Source organism: Electrophorus electricus, chromosome 15 (genome assembly GCF_041902795.1).
Source record: "Electrophorus electricus isolate QZ-2024a chromosome 15, ASM4190279v1, whole genome shotgun sequence".
Classification (NCBI taxonomy): Eukaryota; Metazoa; Chordata; class Actinopteri; order Gymnotiformes; family Gymnotidae; genus Electrophorus; species Electrophorus electricus.
In genome coordinates this window covers 26,030,074-26,057,737 of record NC_137511.1, presented here as the reverse complement: position 1 = coordinate 26,057,737, position 27,664 = coordinate 26,030,074, and the positions used below count along the sequence as shown (strand labels likewise).

At 47.8% G+C, this 27,664-nt stretch overlaps 2 protein-coding genes across 6 annotated transcripts in view; both read right to left on the bottom strand.

Moving 5' to 3' along the window:
• Positions 1 to 20,734, bottom strand: part of ttyh2 (tweety family member 2) — a 37,804-nt gene extending 17,070 nt beyond the window's left edge. For 2 of the 4 annotated variants that reach the window (XM_035533773.2, XM_035533772.2), the window contains exons 1-3: positions 20,207 to 20,733; positions 13,838 to 14,013; positions 6,103 to 6,214 (exon numbers count right to left, since the gene is read on the bottom strand). In XM_035533773.2, coding sequence (XP_035389666.1) covers positions 6,103 to 6,214; positions 13,838 to 14,013; positions 20,207 to 20,335 — 417 coding nt within the window. In that variant the 5' untranslated portion in view covers positions 20,336 to 20,733. Of the gene's footprint in view, positions 1 to 6,102; positions 6,215 to 13,837; positions 14,014 to 20,206 lie in introns of all 4 variants that reach the window. The other 2 variants (XM_035533771.2, XM_035533774.2) reach the window with 2 other exon arrangements.
• A 2,626-nt stretch (positions 20,735 to 23,360) lies between these two features.
• On the bottom strand, positions 23,361 to 26,540 carry rpl38 (ribosomal protein L38). 2 transcript variants are annotated; one of them, XM_027033154.3, is made up of 5 exons: positions 26,415 to 26,540; positions 26,209 to 26,231; positions 26,051 to 26,111; positions 25,663 to 25,785; positions 23,361 to 23,438 (listed from the first exon to the last, which is right to left on the bottom strand). In XM_027033154.3, exons 2-5 carry the CDS (start codon positions 26,209 to 26,211, stop codon positions 23,413 to 23,415), a joined length of 213 nt encoding a protein of 70 aa, XP_026888955.1. In that variant the 5' UTR covers positions 26,212 to 26,231; positions 26,415 to 26,540; the 3' UTR covers positions 23,361 to 23,412. The 2 variants fall into 2 exon arrangements, with proteins under 2 accessions (XP_026888955.1, XP_081553957.1); XM_081697831.1 differs by lacking the exon at positions 26,415 to 26,540 and having other exon boundaries at positions 26,209 to 26,408.
• Between the last annotated feature and the right edge of the window lie 1,124 nt (positions 26,541 to 27,664).

Sequence of the window (27,664 nt, the reverse complement as noted above, 5' to 3'; positions counted from 1 at the left end):
TTTCTAATAAAAGAATGAATTAATGTATCTTTAGTAAAATCCCATTTGTCAAAATGATGGAAACTGTTTCATCACTGCCACCACACTGACCTGCTGCTAAACGTCAAGGAAAGGAATTGGCTGTAAGAATGACTAAAAAACCTGCATCATTACAGATGCCATGCCACCGCAGATATACGACGTCTACACCTCAGAGAACATCCAGTCTTCTCTGAGCGCCATTCCATAACTCCTGCACCATTCTGCACCCATGCTCTGCTTGTTTTTGCTTTCCATGGTAGTCAAGGCTCCGTAATTACATCTGAACGGAAGAGCTCACGCATGATAGGGGAACATCCCACTCACATGGATTTATTGCTTTCTCCTGACGCTGGACCATAAAAACCGTAAAGGAAAACCGTTGTTGGAACATGAGGGTTCATTTTGCAAGTTGTGTTTTCAAACCGAGGAGGATTTCAGAACTGTCCTGACGGGCAGGCGGACAGACGGATGGACGGATGGACAGAATGTGGAATGAAGGTAGGAGAACAGAAGGGGAGGAAATAGAGAAGATATTGTGGTAGAGCAAGGTAGAAAAAATATTCTGATATGTGTGAAGACTGATGTGCTTGCAAAAAATCAAGTGAAGTGAGAAGATCTGATCTACTTTATGTTCAAAGTAATCTGCTGATACTTCATTCGGTTTCTGGAAGTTACACACCAAGCGCCATCGGTACTTTAAACCTCCAAGTTTATAGACAGATCATTTGAAATGAAACACATCCAAAAACTGATCAACTCATCTGTTTGTTCATAAATGTCCATTTTTCTTGGGTTCTTTTATTGGTGTCTTTTTCTGTGCTATTTGCGCCTTAAGGCAGTTGTTAAAGGTTTTAGTGGTTTGGTACAATTCTGCCATTGTGTATTATGGTGTATTATGATGCATTATGGGAAAATAATTCATCACAATGGCAGTTACTGCACATACTCTGCGTTATCTTTAACGACTGTTCTCATATTTTAATAAATGAAACACACACTCAATCCTGACAGTTTCCAACGTTCCCGTGCAGGTTGAGAATGGTTTACTAAAATGGAGATGTCGGTAGAAAAGTTGATAACCTTCAGCAACTTCCAAAGAGATTTCAGATTTCTCCAACCTTCTCTCACATACCCGCACAAATAACCCTTACCCATAATGCAACATTTTGTACAAAACAAGGGAACACAAGCAGCTGTTAAGTAGTGGAGCGACAGACATTGGAATAAGTTAACATCTGTTAAGTCCATATGTTTCTCTGTTAGTTAGCATGTCAGTGTTAGCACTGGGGCGAGCTCACAACACAGCAAAATAAAGTGACAGATGGCAGAAAAGCATTAATGGTGATGGGTGTCCATTCAGACTGCCTCCATCAACCACTATTTCATTTTCTTTCCTGTACAACGATCATTTTTATCTGACTTGTCATAGTATCTAACATCTGAAAATCAGATTGGTGTTCTTCAGTTAGCTAGCAAATAAAACCTCTGAATCTCTATTCACCACCAGTCAAATTAGAGGGGCTGTTTTGATCCAAAACGGGGCGGGGCTTCAGTACCTGGATGTGCTGCTCTCATCTATGATGCAGTGTGGATTCTAGAATTCCAGAACATTCCAGATGCTTTCCAACATTCCCCACAAACATGTCGTACAAACGCAAGGGACTCAGTCCTTTTATTCAACTGGAGAAAATCCATCAATCTTGCACACCAGAGCTCACTGACCACATGCAGATTGGGCCGTGTGCAGCCTGCCATGGAAGTAAATGACATCTTGACTTTGGCCCTGACAGTGATGTATACAATGATGTCACCACCATCATCATCATCACCGAGTCCCACAGTTCAACCCTGCAGGCAGGAAACTGAAGCTTTTATCCAAAGCAAATTACAATTCTGACTGAACACAACTTGAGTAATTGAGGGTTAAGGGTTTTGTTCAGAGGCCCAACAGTGGAAACCTGGCAGTGGTGGGACTTGAACTGGCAACCTACTGGTTACTGGTCCAGTACCTTCACCTGCACCAGTGGCCACAGTCAGGCAAAGATGCTCCAACATGCTCTATTATTCCAACTCCAGGCACACACATCCATGAGGAAGTTACGGGGTTTGTAAACAAAATGAAAAGAAAAGGCAAGAGAACAAAGATAGAGAGAGAGAGAGAGAGAGAGAGAGAGAGAGAGAGAGAGAGAGAGAGAGAACGCAACAGAAAAGCCCAACAGACATGAGAGTGAGAGAATATCTGTATGCCGAGCAAGTCTGAAATGTTTTCAAGCAGCAGGGAGTCTTGAACAGCTGAAGAGTTTGCAAGGGGCAAGTCTCTCTGTGGGAGAGTTCAGGGCTAATGATGTGAACTGCAGGCAGGGATCTGAGTCTCAGACAATGGCCTACATCATCCATTCCAGCATGCACTGCAGGAGCTGCTCTCTTTCTGAGCCATTACAACACACTACTGATAAAGTGTGCTCTCGGGAAGAAAAAAAACATCGCAAAGTGTCTGTTTCAGTGCTGTGAATTGCCGAGGACAAGCTATCTGTTAGACTGACTCAGTCTGAGCAGAGAAGCCAAGACTGCTGTCGTCTCATGCTGGAGACATTTCAGCGCTCACCTGGGGGCCTTCAGCATGACAGAGTGGAGGGAAATACACTGGCATTCAGCGCTCTATGAGCGTGTGTCACAGCAAAGAGTTCAGGAGCCTGTGCATGAACTTCATGAACTAGTATTCAACACCAAGAGCCTTCTAGAGTCTAGAAATGCCCTCATTGTGAAGTCTCAGGACATCACCTCATGCCTCAGCCACAGGCAGAGGTTATTCATTCTGGTGTGTCCTGTAGACCTCAGCTCCAAACAACAGATCTAAGAAATCAGAGGCCAGACTGTACGCAGACCCCAGATCAGTGGAAAGCTTAGGGTTTGGGGCGAAGGTGCTAGTAAAGCTTTAATCTGCATTCATGACAAATGAGTCCCCTTCTCCTGCTAGCTGCTATCCACCAAACCAAAAGCAAAGCCCACACATGTATGCCATCAGGGCTCAGAAGCGTAAACTACCCCAGGAGATGTGTAAACTACCCCAGGTATGTAAACTACCCTGTGTAAACTACAGGCGTGAGCATCTGTTCCTCTGCTGGTTTAAAAGCAACCCTACACCAGGAGTGTGACTTCACTGATCCAGACACACAAATACAACGAATAAATCAATAATGTGAAGGACGTTTTGTACAGATATAAGACAAAACAGGTTATTTGTTAAAAATGCTTGAAGACAGACTTCATCTAGTAATTCTACTGTTTCTAATAACACATTAAGTGAGTGAATGGCGACTTTGTTCTGAGAGACCATGAGTGAATTTAAAATAATCTTCGACAACGAGCTGTAATTATGCAGCGTTCTGACCCACAAGGAAGGTCACAGTGTGGCTGGAGTCTGGGCCCTTATAGGTACCGCGCAGACCCATGTACTGACCAGACACAGTGCAGGGGACTGGGTGTGTTCCAACGTCCCCAGTGAACTGTGTAGTGACCAGACACAGCGCAGGGTTTTAGGGTGTGTTCCAACAACGAGCCAGAATCAGTCCACGCAATATAACACCACTATACCTTATACTACTAATGAAACTGATTCCCTCAAAGCAAAAACAATCAATCAATACTGATTACAGTATTTAATATACAATAATGCATGCATATTATAATATATACATATGATCTAATAATATATCTAATAATATGATATAATATTTTGACAGATAAATATTAATTGAAATATAATACATATTAGATACATATTACTGCATACTGATGTGCCAATATAAGGCATTATATGGATGCGTCACTGCACTGATGTGTGCATGTGTGATCGGTGTGTGTATGGTTGTGTGATGTGTTACTGATGTGTGTATGACTTTGGTTAAGGTTATAGTTATGGTTGGGATTTTGCAGCAATATGAATACAGGCCTAGTTTCCATAACCGTGATCTTGTTATGTCACTGATGTAGTAAAAATACACTCAACTTATTCACACACACACACGATCACTGCCCTGTTTCCCTCGACTATGGCATCCTCAGAATCCAGAATCTCTCTCTCTCTCTCTTTCTCTCCCTCTCTCTCTGTCTCTCTCTCTCTCTCTCTCTCCCTCTCCCTCTCTCTCTCTCTCTCTGAGTCAGCAGCACACTGCCTAATCGTGCTTGGCCAGAGATGGATACGGACGGTTTAGTGCCTAAACTGACAAAGCAGGCCTGGTGGCTTAGTGTTCCCATCACCTCTGAAGGGGAAAAGATTGATAAACAGGATTCTCTGTTCAGTGCACGGGGCGTCATAACTGCACAGATATAAAAGAACTTTTGTGGTCATGCTTTTTTGTCAGGGTAGTGTCTGAGGGTTAGGTGAGAGTCATGTGTAGTGTCTGAGGGTAGTGTGTGAGAGTAGTGTGTAGTGGGTACTGTGTGAGAGTAGTGTGTAGTGTCTGAGGGTAGTGTGTGAAAGTAGTGTGTAGTGGGTAGTGTGTGAGAGTAGTGTGTAGTGTCTGAGGGTAGTGTGTGAGAGTAGTGTGTAGTGGGTAGTGTGTGAGAGTAGTGTGTAGTGTCTGAGGGTAGTGTGTGAGAGTAGTGTGTAGTGTCTGAGGGTAGTGTGTGAGAGTAGTGTGTAGTGTCTGAGGGTAGTGTGTGAGAGTAGTGTGTAGTGTCTGAGGGTAGTGTGTGAGAGTAGTGTGTAGTGTCTGAGGGTAGTGTGTGAGAGTAGTGTGTAGTGTCTGAAGGTAGTGTGTGAGAGTAGTGTGTAGTGGGTAGTGTGTGAGAGTAGTGTGTAGTGTCTGAGGGTAGTGTGTGAGAGTAGTGTGTAGTGGGTACTGTTTGAGAGTAGTGTGGTGTCTGAGGGTAGTGTGTGAGAGTAGTGTGTAGTGGGTACTGTTTGAGAGTAGTGTGTAGTGTCTGAGGGTAGTGTGTAAGAGTAGTGTGTAGTGTCTGAGGGTAGTGTGTGAGAGTAGTGTGTAGTGGGTACTGTTTGAGAGTAGTGTGTAGTGTCTGAGGGTAGTGTGTGAGAGTAGTGTGGTGTCTGAGGGTAGTGTGTGAGAGTAGTGTGGTGTCTGAGGGTAGTGTGTGAGAGTAGTGTGGTGTCTGAGGGTAGTGTGTGAGAGTAGTGTGTAGTGGGTACTGTTTGAGAGTAGTGTGTAGTGTCTGAGGGTAGTGTGTGAGAGTAGTGTGTAGTGGGTACTGTTTGAGAGTAGTGTGTAGTGTCTGAGGGTAGTGTGTGAGAGTAGTGTGTAGTGGGTACTGTTTGAGAGTAGTGTGTAGTGTCTGAGGGTAGTGTGTGAGAGTAGTGTGTAGTGGGTACTGTTTGAGAGTAGTGTGGTGTCTGAGGGTAGTGTGTGAGAGTAGTGTGTAGTGTCTGAGGGTAGTGTGTGAGAGTAGTGTGTAGTGGGTACTGTTTGAGAGTAGTGTGTAGTGTCTGAGGGTAGTGTGTGAGAGTAGTGTGTAGTGGGTACTGTTTGAGAGTAGTGTGTAGTGTCTGAGGGTAGTGTGTGAGAGTAGTGTGTAGTGGGTAGTGTGTGAGAGTAGTGTGTGGTGTCTGAGGGTAGTGTGTAGTGTCTGAGGGTAGTGTGTGAGAGTAGTGTGTGGTGTCTGAGGGTAGTGTATGAGAGTAGTGTGTGGTGTCTGAGGGTAGTGTGTGAGAGTAGTGTGTGGTGTCTGAGGGTAGTGTGTGGTGTCTGAGGGTAGTGTGTGAGAGTAGTGTGTAGTGTCTGAGGGTAGTGTGTGAGAGTAGTGTGTAGTGTCTGAGGGTAGTGTGTGAGAGTAGTGTGTAGTGGGTAGTGTGTGAGAGTAGTGTGTAGTGTCTGAGGGTAGTGTGTGAGAGTAGTGTGTAGTGGGTAGTGTGTGAGAGTAGTGTGTAGTGGGTAGTGTGTGAGAGTAGTGTGTAGTGTCTGAGGGTAGTGTGTGAGAGTAGTGTGTAGTGGGTAGTGTGTGAGAGTAGTGTAGTGTCTGAGGGTAGTGTGTGAGAGTAGTGTGTAGTGGGTTAGGGTTAGGGTTCCTGCGTTATGGACTGGAGGAACTCTACGTGGGACGTTGGCTGCAATAGTATCCACTCACCAAGTTCTCCACACCTGCCAGTGTGTGATTGGCATTATACAAGGAGTAGGTCAGTTGGTACACGCCATCATTGGTCTCACTGTTGCCATAGAAACCCACTCCGACTGCAACACTGCAAAGCAGAGAGGAACAAGGTGATGGTTTAGATCTTCATCTATCTGACACTTTTATCCAAAGTGATTTACAGTTCTGACTGAACACAACTTGAGTAATTGAGGGTTAAGGGATTTGTTCAGGGACCCAACACTCGCAACCTTCTGGTTACAGGTCCAGGACCTTCACCACTGAGCCACCACTGCTACCATCATCACCGTACTCACACTACAGGTGCATCCGTACACCTGAGAACACATGACCTTTAATAAACTTTAATCTGTGGCTGGAAAAAATCACGCAAATACCACTAGCAGCTAGGCTAAGCTAGGCTCATGTTTATCCACTAGCAGCTAGGCTAAGCTAGGCTCATGTTTATCCACTAGCAGCTAGGCTAAGCTAGGCTCATGTTTATCCACTAGCAGCTAGGCTAAGCTAGGCTCATGTTTATCCACTAGCAGCTAGGCTAAGCTAGGCTCATGTTTATCCACTAGCAGCTAGGCTAAGCTAGGCTCATGTTTATCCACTAGCAGCTAGGCTAAGCGAGGCTCATGTTTATCCACTAGCAGCTAGGCTAAGCGAGGCTCATGTTTATCCACTAGCAGCTAGGCTAAGCGAGGCTCATGTTTATCCACTAGCAGCTAGGCTAAGCTAGGCTCATGTTTATCCACTAGCAGCTAGGCTAAGCTAGGCTCATGTTTATCCACTAGCAGCTAGGCTAAGCTAGGCTCATGTTTATCCACTAGCAGCTAGGCTAAGCTAGGCTCATGTTTATCCACTAGCAGCTAGGCTAAGCTAGGCTCATGTTTATCCACTAGCAGCTAGGCTAAGCTAGGCTCATGTTTATCCACTAGCAGCTAGGCTAAGCTAGGCTCATGTTTATCCACTAGCAGCTAGGCTAAGAAATAAATGAAATAATGGAACAAAGTTGTGTTTCATTACAACTTTGCATCGATACACTGACATCAACAAATAATATGTACATTTAATGAGAATTCAAGCAAAAGAAATGCATCCCAGAGATACCAGAGAGAAAATGCTTTTCCTGTTCCAGTGATGTGTTTTCCATGAAGACTGAACATTTGTCATGTTAAAGACTAGAGGACACTAACTTGTATGTTTGAATTCTTATTGGTTCTGTGTGCCAGAGAAATTTATGGCATGATACACCGACTGAACTGTTTTATGAAATGTAATACATGATCATATTTTTGCCTGTGACATGCAACAGACCTAAAGCATGGCAGTTAAAATGTGTCATTTATTCCAAAAATAAGAGAAGAATACAACAGAGTTGTTTACATCTGGGGTCGTTTACATCCGGGATTGTTTACATCCGGGCTGTTTACATTTGCAGTTGTTTACATCTGGGGTTGTTCTTCCTCATGTAAGTATTCACAGAGAAGCTCAAGAAAAACAGGGATGTAGACACAGAATGTAAACAGCACACCAACTCTGCTCTGCTAACAAGCACTCCTATTACCCATCATCCTCTCTGCACTAAACACTCTCTGGAGACTCTCATCTGTGGTCTGACTCTCCCTCCAGAAAAAAAACCCCTTTCAGCTCTTTAACTGAATCTGCTGTCCATTAGGTGCAGTGATACCTGCTCCCAGCATCAAACTGGGATTCTGGAGGAGCAGGCTGCCATCTGTAAAAGGCCGTCTCGCTGGAGAGACCGGATATTCTGTCTGTAAAAGGCCGTCTCGCTGGAGAGACCGGATATTCTGTCTGTAAAAGGCCGTCTCGCTGGAGAGACCGGATATTCTGTCTGTAAAAGGCCGTCTTGCTTGATCTTGTTTGGTCTTAGCAAGTGTTTACTTGTTTTCGAAAAGGCATGCGCTCCCGGCCAGGGGCAAAACAAAGAACTGACGGTCCTTTTCTTCCAATCACAGAACTGTGTGTGTGTGTGTGTGTGTATATATATAAACATCAGAACAATGAGAAATCTGACCAAATCTTTGTTATCTACAGCTTCTGTGATCGGAAAAACCAGATTGATGTACTTTATTGAACCCTAGGGAGAAACTGAAGAAATGATCTCGTGTGTACCAGAAATCCTCGCGGGCAGGCAAACAGGAAGTGTTTCATAAAGATGATGAGATCATCTTCTACTCTCACGTCCTCATTCCGTCCAGTGCTCCTGACCACCACAGCACAGTGTAAACGCACGCAATACCCAGGAAGAATAGCGCTTATTCACCCTACAGTGTCCACTATTCCCAGTATTAGGGGAATATTCCGGGCGCATTTAGGCAAATGCCATTCTTGGACCCTGCAGTAGGCTTGTAGCGTTAAAGGTGTTTGGTGTGTGGAAATGTAGACATATGACAGCTTGAAATGTTTAGATGGCTGGGAAAAATTACACAGACCTCCTGAGGATCAAAGCACCGACCTACTGAGGGTACAAACACAAACCTACTGAGGGTCAAAAGCACAGACCTGCTGAGGGTACAAACACAGACCTCCTTTACATTGAAGTACAAAGTGGTGGCTTTCAATCGATCAGTAGAAGTCAGTCAAAATGCACTGGTGTGTAGATCTGCAGTGTATTAGTAAGACTGTGTTTTAGTAAGATTGTGTGTGTGTTACTAAGATTATCTCAGTATATCAGTAGATTGAGCAAGTACTGTATGTCACCAGAGGCACTACAGAGAACTGTGATAAAAAGTATACTTCAAAACACCACGCATGGTACACACCCCCACAGCTTGCCAGCTATTTCCTGTCTAAAGCTCAGATGTTACCCAGTTGAAGAAAAGGAACAAGACTGATCCAGAACAGAGGTTGCAATTATTCCAGTGATGACAGTAAAGTGTTTTCATTAGTAAAAATAGCCTCCAGGAGTACTACATACTGAGAGGGGGGGAGGAGAGAGAGAGAGAGAGAGAGAGAGAGTGAGATGGAGAGAGTGTGGCAGTGATGGTGAACAGAAGACCTCCTATGGGCCTTTTTTTGTTGTGTGTTTGGGTGAAACTCTTACGGTACATTTACACTGCAGTGAAAAGAGGCGATTTTAGCTCTGATTCTCTTTCATGTCAGAGGCAGCAGCTGTAGGATCACGGTACATGTCACCGTGTACCGTGTACCGTGATCCAAATTCAAAAGGGAAGGAGAGAGTGATTATTAGTGTTAGCTAGTGTTAGTATTAGTGTTAGCTAGTGTTAGTATTAGTGTTAGATAGTGTTAGTATTAGTGTTAGTATTAGTGTTAGCTAGTGTTAGTATTAGTGTTAGCTAGTGTTAGTATTAGTGTTAGTATTAGTGTTAGCTAGTGTTAGTATTAGTGTTAGTATTAGTGTTAGCTAGTGTTAGTATTAGTGTTAGCTAGTGTTGGCTAGTGTTGGACGGGTCTATCTTTGAAACACTTCTGAGGCTCTCCAGTTCCCTTATAGAGGACGCAGAGTGCCGCCTGGTCTGCGAGTAGCTGGATTTGAATGCCTTGAGAGGCCCAGCTGCAGGTCCTCATGGTCAGGACTGGTCCTCATGGTCAGGACTGGTCTTCACAGTATGTCTGTCCTGTATTGTTTTAAGGTTCCCTGGACCAAGCACACCACCAGTGTTTGGTGCCCGTCCCCCACACAGCAGCCTTTAGTGTTTGGTGCCCGTCCCCCACACAGCAGCCTTTAGTGTTTGGTGCCCGTCCCCCACACAGCAGCCTTTAGTGTTTGGTGCCCGTCCCCCACACAGCAGCCTTTAGTGTTTGGTGCCCGTCCCCCACACAGCAGCCTTTAGTGTTTGGTGCCCGTCCCCCACACAGCAGCCTTTAGTGTTTGGTGCCCGTCCCCCACACAGCAGCCTTTAGTGTTTAGTCTGTCCCCCACACAGCAGCCTTTAGTGTTTGGTGTGTTTCTGCTTTTCTAACACACCTGGTTCGGCTCCTGTCACTACAGAGTCCCTCCTGCTACAAAGAAGGTGAATGAAAAGGATGAACATTTTTCTTTTTTCCATTCTCTGGTATTTCCTCAGCGTCTCCGACAGGCCGTTTGGAATGAGAGAGAGAACCGAGCGACCATGGCAACAGCCACAGAGCGACACCGCCGCGTTGCGCATGTGTCGGCAAACAACTCCAGCTCCACAGAAAATGTCAGAGGGCCAGCGGAGGCAGGAGAGAGAGTCCCGTACGCGTTCCAGGACGACACTTCGCCCCCTCGGTTCGGTGCCCCACGCCGGTAAAAAGTCCAAGGGCAATAAAGACGCAGCCAAAATTCCTGCTCCTCTCTGCGCCGACGCGCCACGCACTGATTTAGAAATGCCGTTTACACCACAAAGGAATCGCGAAAAAGCCCCCGTTATATCATCTCGATTCATCACGGCCGACGTGGCCCGTGTCGACTCCAGCTCTCTGATCTGCACTGCTGTGGTCGGTGTTCGGGTCAGTGGTGATCACGGTCCAGTCCGGGCCACGGTCATTAGTAGTCAACGCACGGCTCTCAGGGGGCACGTTGTTGTCTGAACAAAGCCGTATATCGTAAAGGTCGTTTCTTACCCGTTTCTCCCGTTATAGACGGGCCTGCACGCTTTTCAGAACAAGGAACTTCCGTCTTCAGAATAATTTCACATTTCTGGTGAGCCCATCATGACATAAAAAAAAGCACTGTTACAAACACACTTGTTTTTCCAGTGCACAGAGAAAGATCTCGAAGTGTAACTCTATTTGAACACTATTCTTACTTTCCCAAACTTGCATTCCCTGTTTTCCAAAGACCCGATGACCTTGCCAATCTACGTTATCAAGGATCGCTGTTTTTATACATCAGAGCAAAGTTTGGAACGTCACTGTAGTGTAGGATTTAAAACACCCTACAGTATTGAAACTTTCCTCAAAGCTGTCCCTACATTCTCTGAGGGCTTACCTCAGTCATGTTACACACACACACACACATACACACACACACCAGGCATGAGAAAATACCAAAGAAAACCAGACGAAAGGAAAAAAAGTTTTTTTTTTTGTTTGTTTGTTTTTGAATGCATCCAAAAAAAGAGCAAGTAGCACAATGGTGAAATGAACATAATTTACATACTACTCCAGTACTGCCCACACCACAGGCCTGGTCAACTTTGCCCTCAGTGACCCGTGTCCTGTGGATGCCTCCTGCCTGCGCACATCCACACTTCACATACTTCCAAAGTTGGGTTTTATGATTCTATACATAACTGTAACTACACTCAGTTTAAGACGTCAGACATCGCGTGCTAAACCACTGGAGTTTCACACAGGGTCCGGCCCACTTACTTCACAGACCGCGCGACCTTGCGACCTCTTCGTGAGGTCGTCGGACTGGAAACTCCATTCATCGGCGTTTGGCTGAATTAAACCGCCGACACCTCTGGAAGACTCAGCAGGGGTCTCTCATCCTGGTCCCCTCCCATCTCATGGCTAAACCAACCACAAAACCTCTTTCTCTTTAGATGTAAACCCACACTGGCCTCCATAGATTTTAATTTCTTTGGGCATTGGTAAGGATAGCGTCCCACTCCACCACAGGCACTGGTGAGGAGCCCTGGACCACAACGCTTCCATAATTCCAAAAGTTTGTAACTGCCGCGTATCCCGAGAGACCTCCAGGCCGTGACGACACGTGTCCCAGCTGCGACTCAAACCTTTGTCTGGCCTGTCGTCAGGGGAGAAGCTGTGGTGGGAAGCAGGAGGTCACGTGATGAAAAGAAACCGCAGCGGGACGTAGCCTGTCTCCAAGAGGAGCTCAGACACCAGCTGAACTTAATAAACACAGCCTTCAGCACAAGACTGTCATGTGATTAACACACACACACACCTCTTAATATAATTTAGGTGTGTGTGTGTGTGAGAGAGTGCGAGTGTGGGTGAGAGAGAGAGTGTAAGTGTGAGAGTGTGTGTGTGTGTGTGTGTGAGAGAGAGAGAGAGACTGTCACTTCCTGCTCCTCTGAAGTCCAAAACTGATCAAATGAAGATGATCAAGATTCTGGATTTAATCCACTAAAGTTTCTGGTACTCTTTTAATCTCACAATTCTCACTGACTTTGGCTCATTTGTAGGGTGACTAGAGATAGTACACTACCCAACCTTAACCTCAACCACGCCCCAAAACATGCGCGCCTCACGTTACCTAGGAGAGGCAGACAGACACGAGGAAGTACCTCAGGTTGGTCTGAGGTCATGGGCTTAGTATTTGAATTTCGTTCCACATTAAATGGTGCTGAAATACTGGACATGTACCGCTTCCTCATTTAAGGTGGAACAAAATATTTGGATAAGAAGTCGTCTTGAGCTGCGTGAGGTTTCTCTACCGCTAGCTGTGTTTGAACCTGTGTGAGGCTGTGCTGGCTCGTCATGTGACCCAGTGTGGTGTTTGGGTTAGAGGCTGCAGACAAAGCTGGTTATCAAAGTACACGTGCGTATCGCAAAGCGTAACCCGACGTTAGATTTACTATGTTTGTTTGAACGAGGAAGGAAATACCAGTGCGGTTTCCTGTGACTGCTGGTGTCAGGTTTAAAACATTGATGCTTGCCTGTCTGCCCCCTCCTACCGGAGGGCAAAGGTCAAAACCCCTCCAGCCCTTGATCCCCAAGTACGGGGCAGTTTGACCCGCCACCTGTCAAGATTCATAGAATACGTGCATCAAGACTCGTCTCTGTCCTGACAGCCGGTTGGTATAACTTCAACTGGCTGAACAGTGGTCATTTTCTTTATTCAAACGTCAGCTGAATATTTACATTTGCACTGCACCCGTCATGCTTAGGTATCGTGCTAAAATTGTGTTGTGTGTTTTGCGCCGTGTTGCGTGTCGTGTGTAGTAGTGCATTGTGTGTCGTGTTGTAGCTCTCATTCCAGGTTTGCCAGTCACAGTTAAGGGTGTTTATGGAGTCTAACATATTTCTGCTAGCTAAGGACACATTCAGTAAACAACTAGAGCAGTTTTGTAAGTCTCTCTGGGCAAGGGCGTAAGGATTACACCGTCACTCCCAGGATTACACTTCTTCCAGGAAGATTCCATCTCTATCTGAATTTTTCCTTGTTTATCAGGGCTCGGTTCCACCTGTGATCCAGGCCACACAAAGCCTTCATTTGTAGGGAACCTTGGGAAATAAATCCATCATTCCTACAATTCCGCGCTGCATGTCGGACTCGGGGCTGCCGCCGTCGGTCATGTGAAAACACACGCGGGCGTCTGATTGGATTAAAGGTGTTTGTGAATGGAACACGCTGTGCTGTGTGTGTCGTTGTTACCGAGGCGACTCGATGGTTTCGGTCCTTGGGAAATTGACCTCTCTAGCGCGGTGTGACACTTGGCCTGTGTAATGTGTCTTCTTACCTCAGTAGTTCCTTACTCAACCCTGTGGTGTGTGTGGATGCTGGATTATACACCAGAGACAAAGCCATGCCCAGGTTATGTAGATTTACTACACGGCAAGATATTTAGATCTTTGGTCACATGCACAAGCTACATTTCACCACTGAGGTGAATGATAATATGCAAGCAATTATTTCATTTTACTGTAGATTTATTAGTATAATTACTCATTCATCCTTTTCTTGCTTCCAAAAAATATACACATATACAATTTAAAAAAATACAAATTTGGTCCACATGTTTATATCCACCCCCACGCACACACACACACACACACACACACACATACACACACACACACTCACCAGCACAGAAGTCCAGCAGTAACAGCAGTCCAGGTGACACAGCAGGAGTTGGGTTTCTTCGTCTCGTCCTCCTCATCCTCTGTGCGGCAGCAGCAGAGACAGCTTAGGTAGACAGCCAGAGCCAGGAGGGTAAGGCCCAGTCCAGCCGCCGCAACACAGGCCAGGAAGAGCAGAGACTGGAGCGCACAAACAGATAGGGAGAAAGACAACTGGTATCATCCCAGTTTCAAATAAGACCCATGCCCACCTATAGATAAAAATGCCATACACAGAGGCAGACTGTGCTCATGCCGTCATACACAGAGGCAGACTGTGCTCACGCCGTCATACACAGAGGCAGACTGTGCTCACGCCGTCATACACAGAGGCAGACTGTGCTCACACCATCATACACAGAGGTAGACTGTGCTCACACCATCATACACAGAGGTAGACTGTGCTCACTCTGTGCAGTACACAGAGGTAAACTGTGCTCACAAAGTTAACCTGCTTGTCCAGACAGCTTAGACAGCGATCCGCTGCAGTGACAGGGCTTGTGTCCAAACCGTCCCTCAGACATCATGACACTGCCTGAGGAGAGCTCCGGGACAGCCTCGGAAAATCTGGAACACATACTGTTTTCCAGAACAGCAGGAGGTTCTTAGCAGGCTGTCCATCAAATGGACATTCCACACCCGTTGGCCAGTCACCGCAGATGTAGGATGTGCAGATGCCTAGACTGCAGCTTACAGTTACATTTACAAATGTAGAGCAGATGGACGTAGACCAGTCGTAGGTACAGCAGGTCTTTCTAGTACAGTGGGAAGACAAACCAAACACACTCAAGATCATTACATGGACCTGCGCTACGAAACGGCCTTTACACAGTTTTGATGTTGTGACTCTTATTGTGTGATTATAAGTGTGCATCCATTTGTGGCAGTGCAATGTATAATTACTAATACCTTTACACTCTGTGTGTGTGAGTGTGAGTTTCCTGCACTACAGAAACTGGAGTTATTTCAGTCACTGAGTCTTAAATGGGGACAAAGCACTATGGCTTCCAGCCAAGCCCTGAGCACACACACGCACGCACACGCACGCACCTCCGCTCTACAGCGGCTGAACTCTTCTGTGTTCACATTACTACGAGGGAGATAAGGCTACCACAGTTCAGTGGATGACAGCGGAACAAAAGCCAGACACACACACACACACACTCACAAAGACATGCACGAACGCACTACAATGGATACAAGTCTACAATGTTGGCTATAGTGTGTCAGAGGAAGCAGGGAGACTCTCTCTCTCTCTATCTGTCACACACACACACGCACACACACACACACACCCTGCTATCCTCTTTCCTTTCAAAATGACATGAAACAAAGGAGACAGAAATAGACCTCCGCCAGAGTTCCACACAGGAGTCTACGCCCCCCAAATCCCCCACCACCCCCTCCCTCTCTCTCTCTCCCTCCCTCTCTCTCTCTCCACCCCCTCTCTCTCTCTCCCTCTCTCTCTCTCCACCCCCTCTCTCTCCCTCTCTCCCTCCCCAGCAATGTTGATACTGCTGTCTGACCTGCCACAACCTGTGGTCTGTGAGATTACACACTAGTCCAACAAAAAGAAGCGCGTGCGAGCGGAGAATGCACAGACTCCAACGCTAGCATCTTTTTCTCACATCCTCTCACATCCGGCTTTCAGTCAGTCTCTCACCCCTGTCTCATGTCCCCGAGGACGAGACGCGGGGAGAGAAACAGGGCCGCGCGTGCGTCTCGCTCCGTTTCTCCGGCCGTCCTTCTGAGGGCGTCCCTGCAGGTGATGGGTCAGAGGCAAAACCTCGGGCTGCTCTACAGGGTCACCCTGCAGAAGGGGTCGTGACCCCAACAACCGAGCAAGCTCGGATGTTTCAGGGTGTGTTCCTTTGTTTCTTTCGTCACCGCTGTGTTCTGGCGTGGAGTTTGTGGGGCCGGGAGAGGGGGAAGTCCTCCTGGGCTCTCCTCGGGGGGCTTACCAGAGGAAAGCGTCTGTGTGAGGTGGTGTGTGTGCACATGCGTGCGCACGCGCATTTAAAGAAAATGGAGGCTGTACAGCTGCATGGGGGTGTGTGTGTGTGTGTGTGTGTAAGTAATTGGGTGTGGTGTGGGTTTGTGTATATGTGTGCATGGGCATGTGTAACTGGGTGTGGTGCGTGTGTGTGTGTTATTCGTGTGTAAGTGCAAATGAGGAGGGGCAGAATTGTTGTCATGGAGATTGGGGGAAGGGTGGCTGAGTTTAAACGCTCTGGGTTAGAGAGGACAAAGAACACACACACCCACACCCACACGCGCACACACACACACACCCACATGCCTTTGCTATGGCAACCTCCAGGTTACTGTTTGCCCTTGTGCTGAGGTCCTGGGTTGAGTGAAAAGGGAAATTATAATAGTCTGAATAAATTTATTTTATTCAGTGAGTGAGAGAGAGAGAGAGAGAACAAAAACAATGGGAGGATAAAAGCATGAAATGAAACCCACAATAAACCCACAATAAACCCAGTAGAGGTGTTTCAGGGCTATTAAGTGAGTAAAGTTACTAGACTTTGGAGAGCAGAGACTAAATCTGGAAAATCTCAAAATGTGTTCAGAATGTCTTTCTCTGTGTCTCTCACGCACCTTTCGGACTGCCTTTCTAGAAACATTTACATAAGGGTTTACAAGAGTTGTGGGCGTAAGGGTTCCAGGTCAGGTGTGTCCACCAGAGTTAGACAGTGTGTCCCCGAACCACTCAGAACTCCAGCGGCGTTCCCAGATACGGACCAGGACTGGACTTTGTTGGAGATACTCCAAACATTCCAAACAACGGGAGAGCATTCTTCACCTGCTCCTGACACGGAACGCAATGAGCCAGGACAGGTCTGGGGAAGCTCAACCGATCCCAGGCTAGGGGCCGCGGCCCACTGAAACAGGGAGACGTCAGCACAGAAGATCCCAGATATAACCTAACAACGTAATGTTTCCTGCTTGTTTCTTTGGCTCTGAGGGGTGGTGGGAGGAGTTTAACTTTCTCATAGCAGGGAAGGAGGAAATGGAGGAGAGACACACTCCTCAGTGCAGGAGAACAAACAGACAGATTTCTGTGAGTGTGTGTGTGTGATCTCATATCAGTAACGCAGCCGTTCTACCGGGGACCTGGGAAGCCCCTCAGAAAGGAACTGATTCACAGAGGCTCTGAATCCATCTACATTCTCCGACACAGCATTTCCCATGACACCGTGACCCCGGATACAGATCCGAGACCGGCGCTCCTATTTCGGAAGAGGCAAACTCCCCCACCATCACGTGTGCTGCGTGATTTAGCGGAAGGACAGGAAGTTTGCCGTCACCCAGCTATGCGGTTCTGGCTGATCACATGACCCCACAGTCCAGCGCCATGACTCCGACTCCGCTGTACAGACACGCCATCAGATCAGAGAAAAGCGGAAACTAAAGGATTATTAGGACTAGATATGAACCCTCTTCACACACTATTATTACTGTCCATACAGATAAACAGAAATTATAATTATAATAAAAGATTTATTCAGAAAGGCCACGAAGCTTTGCTTATGGGACTAATTTTGCAGTGATCTCGGATAACACAAACACCGAACTAACTGGGAGTACAAGTGAATTCATCTGATGATGCACGCACACACAAACACTCAGTGTCTGTGCATTTTCTAGATTTGCGTCTTGCCTCTGGAATTCTCTCCTCTCAGACGTAAGGGGGCTGAACTATAATTCTATAATTCACATCCAACCTGAAATGTTTTTAACCTTATCTAGTCTGTTTTGACGTTAGTGTTGTGTTCGCAGTATTACAGTGCTGTTATGATCTCATCAATGGTAGGTGCGCTTGGATTTTTGAAGCCCTAAATAATGATCATTATGTATGTAATAATTTTTTATATAATTATTATTATTAATATTATAACCCCCACCCTGTATAACTGTTCTTCCCAGTCCAACACACCTCTGTTACGGCCCCGCCCCACTCAGGTGTTTGCCCTGGTCTGTTACACACCTGCTGCTCCTGATCTTGTCGCTGGAATGCTCTGGATGACCTGGGCCAGGTGTGTTAAAGAGAAGTGGTACCTCTGCCCTCCCAGACCCCTCGGCTCTCTCACACACACGTTCCCACACTGCTCCCGAGGGAGCTGCCCGAGATAGTACTCTGCTCCCTGTCAGTGATGTTGCCGTGGGCCCCGGGAAGCGTCTCCAGCAGTGGAACTGTGTTCTGAAAACCCGCCGCGCTATTACAGTTTAGTATCGATTACAGACTATTGCTGGCGCCCAGGCTGTGTGCGCTGGGCCCACACGGACGTTGCTTGTACAGACTCGGTGCTTGGCTCTGGTTATCCCAGGTGAGCTGCTCAACAGACTGGCATGATCTATTTCCAGACAGAGAGACTCTGGGTGCACACTGGGAAGCACCTGCACAGTGCAAACACCACAGCTAGTAAAGACAAGGAAGCATGGTGTAAATTCAGTGCATAATGCAAACAATACACAACAATGTAATCTTAATCTTAAAGGAACACGCCAGCTAAAACACAGATGTCAAAAAGTTATTCAGAACGGAGACCCGCACAAAACCCGTGGGTGGACTGTTCATTCAGTTCACCCTCGGTACGGTCTTTGCATATTTTAACATTTCTCATTAAACGACCGTGAAAGATCAGCGATCGTTATTGCTATGAAGGTACATATTTGGTAGTTTGCATGTACTGTTACACAAGCCTGCGGAAGACAGCTAACGCTCGCACGTGAAATGTTCGGCCGGCGGTATCAACAGTGGAGAGTGAAATCCAAGATCAAGCCCACTGGTTCCGCTCATGTACTGAGCCAGTAGCGACCCGCGAACGGCAGCGTCCGTGAAACCCCCGCTGGGTGGATAATATGCACTCTTCCAGCGGTGGGCCGTCACACTACGGCAGGAATCGGGGGAATCACAAAGAGGACCGAGCCCACCCCAGATAGCTGCACACCCACTCACAGGCAAGCACATGACCCGCACGCCCACACACCCACCCACCCACACACACACACATACCCACCCACCTACCCCCACACACGTGTGTGCGACCTCATTTCAAACAGTGTTGCCATGACAAAACGAAAACTTAAGTAGGCTAAGCCCGAGGTGTTACAGAGCACGGGAGGGGGAGGAAGTCAGATAGTAATGACTCTCGCGAGCACCACTTTGGTCACGTCTTACTTTTAGAGCACGTGCTAAACTGGCCGGAAGAAGCGCACAAAGTTTTGTTTATAAGGTGCAAATGAGCACAGGGTGATATTTCATCACAGTGCACTCTCTCTCTCTCACACACACACACACACACACACACACACACACACACACACACACACCTTCAACATGCAGTGCTGCCTATCCATGAAACACCCTGACATCAGCGGGGCCTTAAATAGGAATCCCAAATCTCACCTTTAGTCTACAACACCTACGATCACTGCACAGCAATATCGCGCATTTGTGTGGAATCAACCAGTCCGAAGAAGCCCATCTCAGAATAACACACCAGTGTTGCTTTTAATGGTTAAAAGGCTTCTTAACAGCGAGATCTCCATGAGACAGTCGTGTCCTTGCTGGTTGAGTCCAAATGCACGCTTAGGTAGGCCTAGGTGTACTGCTGCCCTCTGAATGAAAAGTCCTGTTTTGTGATGTCTCCAAGAGATGACATGTAAAGACATTTTTATTACGCTTGTAATATTTCCGCTACAGGTAGCACTGGTATGGCCAATAAACAGTAAACAAAGGTAAGACAGCTGAACCCTGCCGTGTCGGCGGGTAGAGAGGCCCCAGTGAGTAAGACAACCACCATCGGCTCTGCCGCAACTCAACAACCGCGGAAATCAGCCTTAACCTTCAACTCAGCCAGTCTCCACTACCCCTGTGCAGTTTTGCGTGGACTCTGCCTACACACCGCCAACCATGGCTTTAGCTTTTAAATGTTACCCGATAAGTGAGGTTGTGTACCAGGCGTAACTTTTACAACACAGAAACCCTCAACGTGTTGAGAGCTCCTCGCGTACATGCTGCCCGGGGGCAGATTTGAAGCCACCTGGAGAAAAGAAGCGTCCAGGGACATGGAGCCAAAAGCGGCTTAGCCTGCTTCTTATCGGACACATCTGTCATTTTAACATCATAATTCACTTGAAGACGTAAGACCATCGTTCATCGCATTCGTTTTTATTTATACGGGAGGACACGAAGCCACGCGGACCTTCATACCTTTCCAGGATGTCCCAGAAACGGGCCTTTGAAAAAACAAAACAAAACAAAAAACCCAAAAACAACAACAACCGGTCCCGGGGTCTTCGGGGGTCTTGGCCCGGTACTGACCTGCTGGTAGTCTTCATCTTGGGGTCTGAACGTGTCGTCAACCGCCTGGAACCGGAGACTGACGTGGGGGACGTGATGGAGCCAGTGCGCCCAGCACGGGGGCACGTAGCCCACGCGCTCCGGTAACATCCTCGGTCCGCAAGAGCCGCGGCGCACAGACGGAACCGGGACACTTTCCCCGGGAGCTGAAACAAGAACAGGGAGTTTCCTTCGCGTTTTGGACGTTGCTCTCCAGTGTCTCGCCTGCAGACAAAAGCCAGGCTCCGGGAACACGAGCGGGGTCCTCCCACTTCCCAACCCCGCGGCACCCACGCGGAAAATGTCCGATTATCTCGTTAAACCGGCGCAACCGTGCTCTCGCGCAGTCGGCGGTCGCTCACGGAAGCTCCACGGGCACCGATAGCCACGCGCGTTCGCGAGCACGGGGGCGCGCACGAATCAGGGGCACGGGACACGACCGCGAACGAAACCGGAGCTCCGCAAAGATCACTGTGCGCGCAGAGCCACGGGCCGGATAACGCGTTACAAACACAGAACCACACGGTAACCAAACCACGTCTCCGCCTACCGTTCAAAAGGCGAAAGTGCGTAATGACCCGTTTGCGACCCGATACGACGAAAGTCAGAAGTCTGTTCAACACAAGTTCTCATGGCAGGATGTTGGGTCACGGTGGGAGCTCACAAACTTCTCCATTTTCACTGAGCTAAATATTCATATATACATTTGACATTTAGCTGATGCTTTTATTCAAAGTGTCTTACAATCATGACTGAACACATCTTGAGTAATTGAGGGTTAAGTGTTTTGTTCAAGTGGAAACCTACCAGTGGTGGGACTTGAACTGGTAACCTTCTGGTTACTGGTCCAGTACCTTCAACACTGAGTCACCACTGCCTATATGTACATACTACTGTTTATACACTGCCTAGCCCAAAAAAACGTCACCACCTGGATTAACTAAGCAAATAGGTAAGAGCCTCCCATTGGATAATTACTGCACGGGTGATTATGTTTCAGCTGGCAACAAGTTATTTAACCCTAACTGATGCAGTGAGTAGCTTCTCATTGGTTAAACAACCATGTGGAAAGAGACATCCTGAGGTCGTGGAAAAGATGTTAATCTGTTTCAGAAGGGTCAAATTATTGGTATGCATCAAGCAGAGAAAACATCTAAGGAGATTGCTGAAACTACTAAAATAGGGTTAAGAACTGTCCGACGCATTACTAAAAAGTGGAAAGACAGTAGGGAAACATCATCTTTGAGGAAGAAATGTGGTCATAAAAAATCTTGAATGACCGTGATTGGTGATAACAAACATGAAATCAAATCGTAGAAAAACAGCAGTAGAACTCAGGGATATGTTTAATAGTGAAAGTAAGAGCATTTCCACTCGCACAGTGTGAAGGGAACTCGAGGGATTGGGACTAAACAGCTGTGTAGCCTTAAGAAAACCACTCGTCAGTGAGGCTAACCGGCAAAAATGGCTTCAATTTGCTAGGGAGCATAAAGATTGCACTCTGGAGCAATGGAAGGAGGTCATGTGGTCTGATGAGTCCAGATTGACCCTGTTCCAGAATGACGGGCGCATCAGGGTAAGAGAGGCGGCTGAAGTGATGCACCCATCATGCCTAGTGCCTACCGTACAAGCCTGTGGGGGCAGTGCTATGATCTGGGGTTTCTGCAGTTGGTCAGGTCTAGGTTCAGCAACGTTATGTGCCCAAAGAGTGAGGTCAGCTGACTACCTGAATATACTGAACGACCAGGTTATTCCATCAATGGATTTTTTCTTCCCTGATGGCACGGGCATATTCCAAGATGACAATGCCAGGATTCCTTGGGCTCAAATTGTGAGAGAGAGGATCAGGGAGCATGAGACATCATTTTCACACATGGACTGGCCACCACAGAGTCCAGACCTGAACCCCACTGAGAATCTCAGGCATGTGCTGGAGAAGACTTTGCGCAGTGGTCCAAATCTCCCATCATCAATACAAGATCTGGGGGGGAATTAATGCAACTCTGGCCAGAAATAAACGTGACGGCGGAAAAGCTTGTGGAAACGATGCCGCAGCAAATGCGTGCTTAATCAAAGCTAAAGGCGGTCCAAGGAAAGATTAGTGTGCTACTTTTTTTTTTGGCCAGTGTATAATACAGACTGAGAGAGAGAGAACACCAGAACCAGGTGCAGACAGAGGTCCTTCATCGTAGGCTGTCGGAGATGTTCGGTTCTCTGGAAACACCACACGCTTCCCAGTAGCCACTACACACCTGTGGCGGACAGTTGGAGGACTTGGGTCAACGTTTGGCCTGCTGGCTCTGGTGCAACACACCCCAGCATCACCGTCGTCATGACAGGCTGGGGTTGGTGACTTTAGCAAGCACCAATCTGCACATGAAATGAACCCGTCACGTTAATCACATCACACTCAAGGACACACAGCAGGGATTACCTCATTATCTTTACTACTTAATTAAAAACTCAAATAAAACGGGTTTATATTTTAAGATGAATGTAAATGAACATGCCGAGTAAGTGTGGAGTGAAAATTGATCTTTGCCCCCCCCAGTGGACAAAGCATGAACTACAACTGCTATTCTAGTATTTCCCTCCAGTGACTCGCCCACACCTGATTAAGGTCGACATACATTGCTAAAAAAAATAAAATAAAATAAAAATAAAAATAAAAACCCCACATTGCACGTTTTTCTCACCAGCGCTGTACCCTGAGTGGCCATGGTTCTCCCCTCATCTCCTGGCTGATTAAAGCCATTAAGACTCCAACCAAACTCCTCCCTATACAGGCACCCGAGTGCAAGAATCAACCCCTGCACCCTGCACTTACCAAAGGCCTTCAGCGTGTGCGTCTGGCACTGGGACGTTACCCAGGGAGGTAACTTACAGGAACTTCACGTGACACGTAGCGGTATTGCCCACCTCACACAAACCTCCCTTTTCGGCTCAAGCTCCCTGCTCTAAGCACACCCGCTTAAACCTGATGAGCAGAACCAGGTGCATCGGTGCGTGCAGCACAGCACAGCAGACTGCTAAACAGCACTTCGGTGCAGTTACTTCAAAACAGCGCTGTGTCCTCGATACACACTACAGAAAAGCAGTGGAGACAGCGAATGCCAGAAATGACCAACAGAAATCCTTTTGGTTTTCTTAAGTTTTTATTACAACATTTTTTTGTACAAGCGAGACGTCTACTTCAGCTCCTTAACAGCCAGACCTGGAACGAGAGGACAGACACTGAGCACACAGGGTTTGGACAGAGAGTCAGCACAGCTGGGCAGGCGGCATGTCGGTGAGCCGGTGGAACCGAGGTTCATGGGAGGTGAAACCCAGCACTTGGCTGCACGTTGCTCTAGCAAGTGTGTAAATACACCGTGAGCACAAAACCAGCCCAGAGTGTCAGGACAACTTGCACCCAGAAAAGCCGATGCAGCAACCGAGCGCATGGTGCGTGTAACCCGCACGAACCCCAGCACTGGCTTCATGTCTACTGCTGTGACCTGTGATGAGCTCTGTGTGTGTATAATCTGCACGAACCCCAACACTGGCTTCATATCTACTGCCGTGACCTGTGAAGAGCTGTATGTGTATAATCTGCACAAACCCCAACACTAGCTTCATGTCTACTGCTGTGACCTGTGATGAGCTGTGTGTGTATAATCTGCACAAACCCCAACACTATCTTCATATCTACTGCCGTGACCTGGAAGAGCTGTGTGTGTATAATCTGCACAAACCCCAACACTGGCTTCATATCTACTGCCGTGACCTGTGAAGAGCTGTATGTGTATAATCTGCACAAACCCCAACACTAGCTTCATGTCTACTGCTGTGACCTGTGATGAGCTCTGTGTGTGTATAATCTGCACAAACCCCAACACTATCTTCATATCTACTGCCGTGACCTGGAAGAGCTGTGTGTGTATAATCTGCACAAACCCCAACACTAGCTTCATATCTACTGCCGTGACCTGGAAGAGCTGTATGTGTATAATCTGCACAAACCCCAACACTAGCTTCATGTCTACTGCTGTGACCTGTGATGAGCTCTGTGTGTGTATAATCTGCACAAACCCCAACACTATCTTCATATCTACTGCCGTGACCTGGAAGAGCTGTGTGTGTATAATCTGCACAAACCCCAACACTAGCTTCATATCTACTGCCGTGACCTGTGAAGAGCTCTGTATGTGTATAATCTGCACAAACCCCAACACTGGCTTCATATCTACTGCTGTGACCTGTGAAGAGCTGTATGTGTATAATCTGCACAAACCCCAACACTAGCTTCATGTCTACTGCCGTGACCTGTGAAGAGCTGTGTGTGTGTATAATCTGCACAAACCCCAACACTGGCTTCATGTCTACTGCCGTGACCTGTGAAGAGCTGTGTGTGTATAATCTGCACAAACCCCAACACTAGCTTCATATCTACTGCCGTGACCTGTGAAGAGCTCTGTATGTGTATAATCTGCACAAACCCCAACAGTGGCTTCATATCTACTGCCGTGACCTGTGAAGAGCTGTATGTGTATAATCTGCACAAACCCCAACACTAGCTTCATATCTACTGCCGTGACCTGTGAAGAGCTGTGTGTATATAATCAGCACAAACCCCAACACTAGCTTCATATCTACTGCCGTGACCTGTGAAGAGCTCTGTATGTGTATAATCTGCACAAACCCCAACACTGGCTTCATATCTACTGCTGTGACCTGTGAAGAGCTGTGTGTGTATAATCTGCACAAACCCCAACACTGGCTTCATATCTACTGCTGTGACCTGTGAAGAGCTGTGTGTGTATAATCTGCACAAACCCCAACACTAGCTTCATATCTACTGCCGTGACCTGTGAAGAGCTGTGTGTATATAATCAGCACAAACCCCAACACTAGCTTCATATCTACTGCCGTGACCTGTGAAGAGCTCTGTATGTGTATAATCTGCACAAACCCCAACACTGGCTTCATATCTACTGCTGTGACCTGTGAAGAGCTGTGTGTGTATAATCTGCACAAACCCCAACACTGGCTTCATATCTACTGCTGTGACCTGTGAAGAGCTGTGTGTGTATAACCTGCACAAACCCCAACACTGGCTTCATATCTACTGCCGTGACCTGTGAAGAGCTGTGTGTATAACCTGCACAAACCCCAACACTGGCTTCATATCTACTGCCGTGACCTGTGATGAGCTGTGTGTGTATAACCTGCACAAACCCCAACACTGGCTTCATATCTACTGCCGTGACCTGTGATGAGCTGTGTGTGTATAATCTGCACAAACCCCAACACTGGCTTCATATCTACTGCCGTGACCTGTGATGAGCTGTACTCTCTGCTCTCCCCGACTCAGGGACCCTCTGACAAGGTGACTCCCTCAGTCCAGGGGCTCCAGCCCAAAACAACCCCGGACCGCTGACCGTGTAGAGGCAGCGTACCTGGCGGCAGGGACTGCTTCAGTTTCTCAGCCTTCTCCTTGTCCGTGATCACCAGCGTGTAGAGGTACCTGCTGCAGCGGACCTTAAACTTCACGTTCTGCTTGTTCTTCTTGATCTTGACGGCTGGACGAAGACAAAAAGCACTTGGTTCAGAAACGGTTACGAGCAACACCACAGAGCACGCACGCCGCCACCGCGACCAGGAGCCCGGGACCGTAAAACTGGCCGTGCTCCGAGGGAGGGCACGCCGTCAATCACGGGTTCCCCCGAGCTTGTGTATCAGGTTGGACTCCCAAAACTCCAGGCTCACGGTGGCTCCGCTAGCCACTGCGCGTCCACGCTCGGTTTTACGCGACCGGCAACCGTCTCGGCGGCGCGGCGCACTTACATTTCGCATCCTTCCTCCTCGCTGTAAGCAGGAAATCTTTGATTTCTTCTATCTTGCGCGGCTGCGGGAAGAAAAAGCAGGCGTAAGAAACACACTTAAACGGCCCCGCTCAAACGCCGCGCCGCAGATTAACGGACGGACGAGGCGCGCTCGCTTACCATTTCACACGACGAGCCGGAACCTGTCGCGGACAGACAAAAACACGTTATTAATTACGCCGCCGTGCACAGCAACCGACAAATAATCAACGTATCACCAACTTAACACATCTAATGTCCCGATGTAGGCGCTTATGTCCCCACACACGGTCGGATTAAGCACTATTTAGTGGATTACGTTAGCGACATGAACATAAGACACTCACACAGCCGTACGAGCGCGGAGGGAAAGGGCGGGACTTCCGGTTCTGCCGCTCTTATTCGTCTCTATGGTAACCAGGAGGGACACCTGGCGGCGCCTCCGAGACACTGCGACACCCGCTTACTCGCCACTAGAGCAAATATCCCACAGGGGAACGTCACTGTCAAATAAAAACCCAAATAACTCATAATAAACGGCGCTACGGGAGGAACTAGACACGCAGTTCCAGCAGAGCGGCTCTGCATCCCTGTGGCAGGGACTACGGACTACAGGAGCGCTAGTGCTAGCAGCGCTAATGCTAGCAGCGCTAGTGCTAGCAGCGCTAATGCTAGCAGCGCTAGTGCTAGCAGCGCTAGTGCTAGCAGCGCTAGTGCTAGCAGCGCTAGTGCTAGCAGCGCTAATGCTAGCAGCGCTAGTGCTAGTAGCGCTAGTGCTAGCAGCGCTAGTGCTAGCAGCGCTAGTGCTAGCAGCGCTAATGCTAGCAGCGCTAGTGCTAGCAGCGCTAGTGCTAGCAGCGCTAATGCTAGCAGCGCTAGTGCTAATGGTACTATCGGAGCCCACCATAGAACAGCGCCCCGTCATCATCACGGAGAGTGACGTGAGGAGAGTGTTTAAAAGGGTGAATACCTGGAAGGTGGTGGGACCAGACGGCATCTGCGGGAGGGTCCTCAAAGCCTGCGCAGATCAGCTAGCCCCGGTATTCACCGACATCTTCAGTCTCTCCCTGACGCTCCGTATCGTACCGTCCAGCTTCAAGCGGTCCACCATCGTCCCCGTCCCGAAGAAACCTCGACCCTCCGACCTCAGTGACTACCGCCCTGTTGCCCTCACATCAGTCGTGATGAAGTGCTTTGAAAAGCTATTCAGAGATCATCACATCTTCACTGCCAGCCTCCATGGACCCACTGCAGTTTGCATAACGCCACAACCGCTCCACTGATGATGCAATTGCACATCTGCTCCACACCACACTGACCCACCTGGACGAAGGGAGGGGAAATTATGCTAAAATGCTATTTGTCGACTACAGTTCAGCATTTAACACCATCATCCCCTCCCTACTCACTACTAAGTTGGAGGATCTAGGACTGCATACATCCCTGTGCGACTGGATCTCCAACTTCCTAACAGACAGACCACAATCAGTACGGGTGGGCAACTGCGCCTCATCCACCCTCACCCTCAGCACTGGAGCTCCTCAGGGTTGTGTCCTAAGCCCCCTGCTCTACTCACTGTACACCTACGACTGCACAG

Bases quoted from the DNA above. Each gene is read 5' to 3' on its own strand.
- rpl38 (XM_027033154.3), bottom strand. The intron at 25,786-26,050 runs GTAAGTGCGCCG...GTCTTCGTCCAG, and splicing joins GAGGAGGAAGGATGCGAAAT to CCGTCAAGATCAAGAAGAAC. The intron at 23,439-25,662 runs GTACGCTGCCTC...CTCTCGTTCCAG, and splicing joins GAAGCAGTCCCTGCCGCCAG to GTCTGGCTGTTAAGGAGCTG.